General features: G+C 54.9%; 1 protein-coding gene across 1 annotated transcript in view; it reads right to left on the reverse strand.

Moving 5' to 3' along the window:
* The window catches only part of AHCYL2 (adenosylhomocysteinase like 2), a 79,421-nt gene extending 76,144 nt beyond the window's left edge, over positions 1 to 3,277 (reverse strand). Inside the window, exon 1 of the mRNA XM_061346863.1 lies at positions 2,839 to 3,277. Coding sequence (XP_061202847.1) covers positions 2,839 to 3,237 — 399 coding nt within the window. The 5' untranslated portion in view covers positions 3,238 to 3,277. The remainder of the gene's footprint in view (positions 1 to 2,838) is intronic.
* Positions 3,278 to 9,648: the final 6,371 nt, after the last annotated feature.

Below are 9,648 nucleotides of genomic sequence, written 5' to 3' on the forward strand. Positions count from 1 at the left end.
AAGGACTTTAAAGCTCATCCAGTTCCAACCCCCTGCCACGGACAGGGACACCTCACACTAAACCATATCACCCAAGGCTCTGCCCAGCCTGGCCTTGAACACCACCAGGGATGGAGCATTCACAACTTCCCTTGGCAACCCATTCCAGTGCCTCACCACCCTAACAGGAAAGAATTTCCTCCTTATATCCAATCTAAACTTTCCCTGTTTAAGTTTTAACCCATTACCCCTTGTCCTATCACTACAGTCCCTAATGAAGAGTCCCTCCCCAGCATCCCTATAGGCCCCCTTCAGATACTGGAAGGCTGCTATGAGGTCTCCACGCAGCCTTCTCTTCTCCAGGCTCAACAGCCCCAACTCTCTCAGCCTGTCTCCATACGGGAGGTGCTCCAGCCCCTGATCATCCTTGTGGCCCTTCTCTGGACTTGCTCCAACAGTTCCATGTCCTTTTTATGTTGAGGACACCAGAACTGCACACAATACTCCAGGTGAGGTCTCACAAGAGCAGAGTAGAGCATCAGGATCACCTCCTTCAAACCCACTATCACAAAATGTTTTGGGTTGGAAGGGACCTTAAAGCTCATCCAGTTCCAACTCCTGCCACGGGCAGGGACCCCTTCCACTGGAGCAGCTTGCTCCAAGCCCCTGTGTCCAACCTGGCCTTGAACACTGCCAGGGATGGGGCAGCCACAGCTTCTCTGGGCACCCTGTGCCAGCGCCTCAGCACCCTCACAGGGAAGAGCTTCTGCCTAAGAGCTCAGCTCAGTCTCCCCTCTGGCAGGTTCAAGCCATTCCCCTTGGCCTGTCCCTACAGGCCCTTGTCCCAAGCCCCTCTCCAGCTTTCCTGCAGCCCCTTTAGGCACTGGAGCTGCTCTAAGGTCTCCCCTTCAGGAGCCTTCTCTTCTCCAGGCTGCCCCAGCCCAGCTCTCTCAGCCTGGCTCCAGAGCAGAGCTGCTCCAGCCCTCGCAGCATCTCCATGGCCTCCTCTGTACTCGCTCCAACAGCTCCCCATGTTGTTGCTCCCAGTGCTGGATGCAGTAGTATCCCTCTGTATCCCATCCCTTCCCACCAGTGTGTTGACAACACCACACAGCTCGGTGTCACCAGCAAACCTGCTGAGGGTGCTCAATCCCATCAATGCACCCCTTCACTCCTAGAGTCAGCGATGCAAACGTCTCGTCTGATGTTGGGCTCCCCTCACCAGAGGTGTGCTGGACTCCAGGACGGGGTGCAAGGAGAAACCCCTTTTGGTTGTTTTACCATAGAAAAAGAGAAGACTGAGGGTTTAGAAGTATTAAAGACACTTGAGGAGAAGTATGAATACCCTGAGCATCTCTGAAAATAGAGATGGGATTAGTGTATCAAATGGAGAGAGCTCCAGACACCAGGGGTGGAAATCACAGTCTCAGAGGAAAAACATCCTTTACCAAGGAACTGACCCCCCAGCAGGGAGTTCTAAACAGATGAAGCAGCCCTTGATTCAGTCCCCTCTTACAGGGACACATTCCTCCCTACAGAGCCTGTACAAGATACTCCAGTTTCAGGCAAGCCACAGGCCTTCAGAAGGGAGAGGAAATATTAGGGTGATGGTGAAAGAAGGTGGAAGTTCACCCAGGTGTCCATGATGTCTTCACCTCAAAGTTTCCCAAGTAGGTAGGCTCCCATCACAACACTTTTCCCCCTATATTCCCCAAAAGTTTCTTTCACCATGGTGGAGAAACCGTTCTCCCAAGATTTCCAAAGGGAGAGGTGCTCTCAGGTTGCTTCCACTCTGTGGAAAACATGAGTTTCTCTACAGCCATCAATGGAAGGATGTATGGCTGTATCTGCAGGAGAGTACATGCACACCCCTGCTACAGGGAGCATCTCCATCCATGGGAACATCCACTTGAGATACGTGTGGATGCATCCACACAAACAGCTCACAGCATGGACATCATCTGCCTACACATGACACAGGGCTGTCTGTGCACGTCTGAACCCATCTGTGTCCGTGAGGATACGGCAACACGCAGACATATGTGTCAAGGCACAAGCACACGCCTGAGCATGCACATACGTGTGCCTGTATGCACAGAGGTGCTGCTCTGCCACGTCCATAGGTGCACAGTCACCGGGCAGACAATGATCTATGTGTTCTCTATGCACACCAAGACATGGGCACCCCTGGGTGGGTGCACACAGCGATACACACAGCCTGTACACACATATATCCACACCGGAACCTCATTATCGCCCATGTACCAGTGGCACAGGCAGCTCTATCTGGCACATATCTCTATTTCCAAGCAAGCAGATAACCCCAGGGACATGAACCCAACGTGAACCCACACACACCCCGGAGCTCACGTACCTGGCACCGGCGCTTCCCACAACCCACACACACCCAGAGCAGGGTGTGCACACAACCACTGTGCACCTACACTCCGCTGTGTAAGGAAGCAAGCACGCACCCTACAAGGGAAGCGGATCTCCATGCACACATATAGCTAACACAGATCCCTATGCCGGTCATATATGTCATTGGGCACATCCAGAGCCCACGTTTGCAGGTGCACCCCACAAGGGCAGAAGCACACAAAGAGCAGATGGGACCCCATGGCCACGGAGGAGCACGTCCCCAAAGCACAGCCACAGCTTAGAAGCAACCCACGGCCACAGGGTGCAGCCCGGGGCACACCAACACCCCATACCCACGTACCGGGACCCCCGCACCGTGCCAGGCCCTATGGGGAAGGAGGCAACACCGCGTCCCCATGCACCGGTGTGTGTGTAGGGGTGTCCCCCGGGGATGGCCCGGTGCGGGTGCGGGTTCTCCCTCCCATCCCTCCCCGTTACCTTCTTGACGGTGCGCGGCGCCTCGCTGACGGTGCCGTCGGGACTGACAAGCGCCTCGGCCGCGGCCCCGCTGCTGTCGTTGCCGTCGCGGTGCCGGTGCTGGGGGTGATGCGGGTCGCTCCGCTTCATAGCCGAAGCTTGCGGCACCTTGGCGGCCCCCGGAGGGAGCCCGGCGGCGGAGGACGACAGCCCGGGGCAGCCGCTCCCGGGAGGCCGCTCGCTGCAGGACGGCGCCAGGGCCGCCTCACGCTCGGTGGCCGGCAGCGGGCAGGGAGCCGCGGCCACGCCGTGCCCGGGAGGGTGAGCGGTCACCGGCTCACACGGCGGCCCCGCCGCTTTATCCATGGGGCCGCTCAGCTCCTTCAGCTCCACCGCCGGGGCCGCCACCTGCACCGACATCGCCGCCACCGCCTCCGGCTCTCCCGAGCACGGACCGCCCCTCGCCCGCCCCTCAGCGCCGCGGGATATGCCGGGACCCGCAGTCCTCCCGCCCGCCACCGCGCCGGGACTACAACTCCCGGCAGCCTCCGCGCCGCAGCCCCAGCGCCCTGCCTGCCCGCCCTGCACCGCGGGGGCTTCTGGGAAATGTAGTTCTGAGGGGAGGGCCGCCCGCTGAGGAGGGGGCAGGGGCGCAAAATGGCGGCGGCGGCAGGAGGTGCAGCCGAGGATAGGATTTGTCCTCACCGCCCTCTGTCCTGTGGAGAAGCTTGGGTGTTTTTTCACGTTTTAATGGGTTTTTACGTGTTTTGGCTGCCGCAGGTCTGTGAGCACCGAACAGGGGTCTGGCACTGCTCCTCCACAAGGGAAACTCGTGGAAACCAAGAGGTGTTCACACTGGAGAGCTGGGAAAGGTGGTGCCCTGCCACAGGGCCCCTCTGTGGGTCCGGGGCACAAGGACAGATAAATGTCACTAATGCCCCGCGTTGGCCTAAATCCAGTTCATCAGGAAAGCTTCATTTAGGGAAAAGGAAGTCAAACACATCCTCTTTTTCTTATTTTTATCGTATTAGGATTAATGTGGTCTCTAGGCACAAGCCAAGGACTGGAATCTTGCGCGTTTTGGGCTGTGCTCCATGTTCCTATCTCGTTTGAAGGGCAGGAGCTCGTGTCCAATGTATTGGGATGGTTGGAAGCAAAAGGAAAGTTTCTTGATATCAAAGGGGACGCGATTGGCCAAGCAGGAGAGATGTGGAAGATATGGAATCATAGAATCAGCCAGGTTGGAAAACCCCTTTAAGCTCATCCACCCCAACCGTTCCCAGCACTGCCAAGGCCACCACTGACCCATGGCACTGAGGCCTCGTCTCCACGCTGTGTGAACACTTGCAGGGACGGTGCCTGCAGCCCTGCCCTGGGCAGCCTGTTCCAATGCCTGAGCACCCTCTGGGGCAGGAATTGTTCCTCAGCTCCATCTAAACCTGCCCTGGTGCAGCTTGAGGCCGGTTCCTCTTGTCCCATCCCTTGTTCCTTGGGAGCAGAGCCCAGCCCCTCCTGGCTCCATCCTCCTGTCAGGCAGTTGGAGGCAGCCATCAGGTCCCCCTTGAGCCTTCTCTTCTCCACACTGAACCCCCCAGGTCCCTCAGCCCTTCCCCATCACCCCTGTGCTCCAGGCCCTGCACCAGCTCCGTGCCCTTCTCTGTCCCTGCTCCAGCCCCTCAATGTCTCTCTTGCAGTGAGGGGCCCAGAGCTGAACACAGGATTCAAGGTGCGGCCTCACCAGCGCCCAGTGCAGGGGCACCATCACTGCCCTGGCCCTGCTGCCGCACTGGTGCTGGTACAGGCCAGGATGCTGGTGGCTTCCTGACTGCCTGGGCACAAGCTGCTCACGTTCAGCTCCATCAATCCAGGTTGTTTCCCATGAGCAGTTTCCAGCCGCTCTTCCCCAAGCCTGGAGCATTGCAGGGGGTTGGTGTGGCCCAAGTGCAACAAGAGGATGCTGTTAAAGGGAGAAGCACCAGGATCAACCAGAACCCCCATGAGGCAGAAACATGAAGGATAAAATTAAGGCTGCAATGACCAGGAGAGTTTCTGATTCCCAAGTTACCACCTGCTGCCCGGAACCTTTGAGTTGAGCTGTGGCTGGGATGAGCTGGCTGTGAGATGAGGCACACAGAGAGGAGGAACCCAAAGAAGCACCCTCTAAATCAGGACGCAGCAATCAAAGGGCAGCATAACCCGAGAAGCCAAAGGAGGGTTTGATGCTTGGAGAGAAAGAACCTTTAGGCTGAGAAAGTTGGGGCTGTTCAGCCTGGAGAAGAGAAGCTGCGTGGAGACCTCATAGCAGCCTTCCAGTATCTGAAGGGGGCCTATAGGGATGCTGGGGAGGGACTCTTCATTAGGGACTGCAGTGATAGGACAAGGGGTAATGGGTTAAAACTTAAACAGGGGAAGTTTAGATTGGATATAAGGAGGAAATTCTTTCCTGTTAGGGTGGTGAGGCACTGGAATGGGTTGCCCAGGGAGGTTGTGAATGCTCCATCCCTGGCAGTGTTCAAGGCCAGGTTGGACGAGGCCTTGGGTGAGATGGTTTAGGGCGAGGTGTCCCTGCCCATGGCAGGGGGGGTGGAACTTGATGATCTTAAGGTCCTTTCCAACCCTAACTGTTCTATGGTTCTATGGGTGGGAGCTGGTGACCAGTTCATAAAAACTCACTGGGAACAGGAGGAAAAAGGGTTTCAATATATATGTTACATATTATATATCATATATATGAGTATTATATCTAATATGGATTATATCCAGGTAGCAGCTGAACTGGATGGAGGTGAGGAGAATAATACCAGAGACAGGGAGAGGATGAAGGAAGGAATATGTGAAGGGGATTGAAGTTAAAGAAGCAGCAGCACATCCCTTTGTGCATGGAAGGTTTGACTTTATCCAACTAATGCCATTTCCTTACGGTGGTGAAACCAGAACGTGTGTGCGGGTCTCGCAGCACAGCATTCCCTAGGATCAGAAAGCTGTCTCAGGCAGATTGAAGGCTCAGAAGGGGTTTTAAAAGCTGCTGTGGGAGGGATATGGAGTGGAAGCAGATATCCCTCCCCCTAGAGACACACTTGAGCCATGCGAGAGAGCAGGGTCCATGTATAGCCGCAGCTCCTGCAGCATTGTGTTTCTGCTAGTGTGGCTTGTCCTGATGCCCAAGGCAGAAATCCTCCAGGTATTACCATTTCCTAGTGCTGTGGATCCCAGTTTGACCAAAACCTGCCTGACTGGGGCAGGGGGGGAACTGCTGCTTGGGCAAAATCCTGCGTTTGGTCCTGGCTCAGTACAGGATATCCCGCTCTCCTTTTGGAGTGATAAAGCTATCATAGCGTGCCAAAGCTCCAGCAAACACCCCACACAACCAGAGCAATGTGCTGGGCTGGGCTGGGCTGGGCTGGAGGGTTTATCTGGGAAAACAAGGGCTATCAGGAGAGGAAGGAGGAGGCCGTTTGGTTTGAGGGAGGATGGAGCGGTTGGAACAATCGGGGCTCTGTGAGAGCCTGGCTCCCTCCCCGTGTGCAGCACGGCACAGGGACCGGAGAGGGCAGCAGGGCAGGAGTGCTGCTGCCTGGGAGAGGTGGGACGCGTTCACACAGAGCAGCCTTTGAGAGGCGAGTCTGTGCCGTGAGAGACGTGGCTGCCAGTAGGTCTGCATGGGCGACGGGCTGCTTTCTGCTGCCAACGGTAGAATCATAGGATCATGGAATGGGTTGGGTTGAAGAAACCTTAAAGCTCCTCCAGTTCCAACCCCTGCCACAGGCAGGGACCCCTTCCACTGGAGCAGCTTGCTCCAAGCCCCTGTGTCCAACCTGGCCTTGAGCACTGCCAGGGATGGGGCAGCCACAGCTTCTCTGGGCACCCTGTGCCAGCGCCTCAGCACCCTCACAGGGAAGAGCTTCTGCCTTATCTCCAACCTGAACTTCCCCTGTTTCAGTCTGAACCCATCACCCCTTGTCCTATCACTCCAGTCCCTGATGAAGAGCCCCTCTCCAGCATCCTTGTAGCCCCCTTCAGACACCAGAAGCTGCTCTGATGTCTCCATGCAGCTTCTCTTCTCCAGGCTGAACAGCCCCAATGTTCTCAGCCTAAGGACGACCACAGCAATGAAGATAGAAAGGAGTCAGATAGCTGCAGGATCCTGGAACACAGGCAGGGCACCTGGGGTGTGTGGTGAGGCTGGGCACCTGACTGGGAGGTGACCAGGCTAGTTACTGGGTCAGCAGAGCCCAAACAGACCTTCCCAGTCTGAATTTGCCCATTCTTGTGATGTTCAATCCTAAAAGCAGCCCTGGAACATGGAGCCAGCAGCCAGATATGTGCTGGGGTTCGGGATGGAGGGCAGGAGTGCTCGTGTGGATCCTTTGTGTCTTCTTGATCCCATTTCAAGGGAACAGAACAGCCCTGTGGCATATGGAGATCCAGCTGCAGAGCTCACCCAGCACCACTACAAAGGCTGAAGCTTCCAGACACAAAGGAAAGAGGGAGAAAGGCTATTTCTATGGAAGTTTCTCAATTCAAGACTCCAGTACCCCACCATAAGATGAAAGACACGGTTGTGCTCTCACTGTGATATATACAATCCCAAACCAGAAGTCAACACCACCCTACATCACTTCTTCTAACTACACCTCTGGGATAACAGATAGGAGTATCAGCTGATTCAGCCCATCCCCACCTAATGGCATTTGGGTATTTGATAGGAGCAATCCCATTTTCCTGCAGTTATTGATTTGTTCCGGCCACGTCCCCAGGACCAGCCCATGCTGTAGTAGTTTTGACTCATTTAATTACAGCAAAGGCAATCAGATGGACAGACAGTGCCAACATCTGTCCCCAGGGGGGAATGGTTAAATGGATTCCTCATGAAGAGTATCCACACTCCTTTGAAACTTCCTGCCTGGCCCTGATGAACACTCTTGGGCTGTTCAGGAGGTGGGAGACCCTCTGTGGTTTCATCTCCCACACCTCCAAAACCACTTAAAGGCACAACACTGGGATAGGGATGCCCACGAGTGTGGAATTCCTCTCACCACACTTAATTTATATGAAGTCTTTGCAGTCTTCACCTGTGAGTTACAGCCTCTCACTGAGCACAGCACAGGGGATGCCTGACAGACAGACAGACTCATGCACAACACTTTGGGGGTGTTGGGTGAGGAGAAGCTCCCCATGACCCAGCTTCAGTGTGCACCTGAGCCCAGAACCCCCCCATGTGCTGGGCTGCACCCCCAGAGCGTGAGCAGCAGCTCAGGGAGGGGATCCTGCCCCTCTGCTGTGCTCTGGGGAGACCCCCCCTGCAGCCCTGATCCAGCTCTGGGGCAGCAGCACAAGAGGGACGTGGAGCTGTTGGAGCGAGTGCAGAGGAGGCCATGGAGATGCTGCGAGGGCTGGAGCAGCTCTGCTCTGGAGCCAGGCTGAGAGAGCTGGGCTGGGGAAGCCTGGAGAAGAGAAGGCTCCTGGGGGAGACCTCAGAGCAGCTCCAGTGCCTAAAGGGGCTGCAGGGAAGCTGGAGAGGGGCTTGGGACAAGGGTGTAGGGACAGGCCAAGGGGAATGGCTTGAAACTGAAAGAGGGGAGATTGAGCTTAGATGTTAGGCAGAAGCTCTTCCCTGTGAGGGTGCTGAGGCGCTGGCACAGGGTGCCCAGAGAAGCTGTGGCTGCCCCATCCCTGGCAGTGTTCAAGGCCAGGTTGGACACAGGGGCTTGGAGCAAGCTGCTCCAGTGGAAGGGGTCCCTGCCTGTGGCAGGGGTTGGGACTGGAGGAGCTTTAAGGTCCCTTTCAACCCAAACCAGTCTGGGATACTGTTATTCCATGTATCCCTGCAGGTTTCACCTGCTCAGCCTCTTCGTTGGCCAAACCCATTAATTTCCTCAGCTGTACATGGAGTATCCTCAGGTAGGAAAGGGAAGAGCTCAAATGATCACATGTAAATAGCATCCTCCTGCTTATTATCCTTTTCCCTTTCAGTTGTGAGCAGTATTTGAGGATCCACTTTACATTACAAAGGAGCAAACAGCCCTTCCCCCTGCCTCCCTCCCAGTATGCAACAGCTTTAGTATGTTCCAGTTATTATCTGAAGCCAATTTCATACGGAAACAAAGACTGTATGATTCCATGCCTAAGCATAGGGTCACAGAGTCATAGAATCATGGATGGTTTGGGCTGGAAGGGACCCTAAAGCTCATCCCTTTAGGTTTTGGAAGGCTGTTACCAGATTTATCCCTCAGGTCCTTAAAACGTCCCAACACTGAGATGGCAAGGGATGAGATGCTCTTTGGGAGAGGTTCAGAGGACACAGTGCAAAGCCGTATTGTCCCCTGTACCCCATCCCCTTCCCGGTCCCACATCGTGTGCCCGAGCCAAATCCAGGTTGTTTTTTTGATACCTGGGATGAAAAGAAGGAATGTGGTGGGGTTGGGATGTCTCCTTTTCTTTCCAGAATTAAGGATTTTAGCTGTTTGTCTCAAAAGACCATTAGCAGTGAGGAGCAGCTGCTACAAACCCGTTTTGCTTTTCATAGACAAACCCATTAAAAATAAAACAGAGATGGAGAAAGAAGATAAAGTCCTTAAAAATAAAATATAGATAAAAAGGGGAGGGAAGATGGCCCCAAAATTAGAATATAGGTAAAGAGAGGTTAAAGAATGTCCACAAAAACAAAGACAGAAAACCATTTAGCTTCACCCTGGATGAACCCCTCTGGCTTCCCACTGCTCACCCACCCCAGCACAGAGCAAAAGGGGCCAAATCCCTTGGGAAATGCAACTTTCAGGGCCCAATTCCACCCAAATCTCAAAAGAGGTTCCTGGTCTCTGCGATAACCAC

Source organism: Neopsephotus bourkii, unplaced genomic scaffold (assembly GCF_033783945.1).
Source record: "Neopsephotus bourkii isolate Nb327-2 ecotype Australia unplaced genomic scaffold, CSIRO-AGI_Nbou_v1 NB_281, whole genome shotgun sequence".
In the NCBI taxonomy this organism is placed as follows: domain Eukaryota; kingdom Metazoa; phylum Chordata; class Aves; order Psittaciformes; family Psittacidae; genus Neopsephotus; species Neopsephotus bourkii.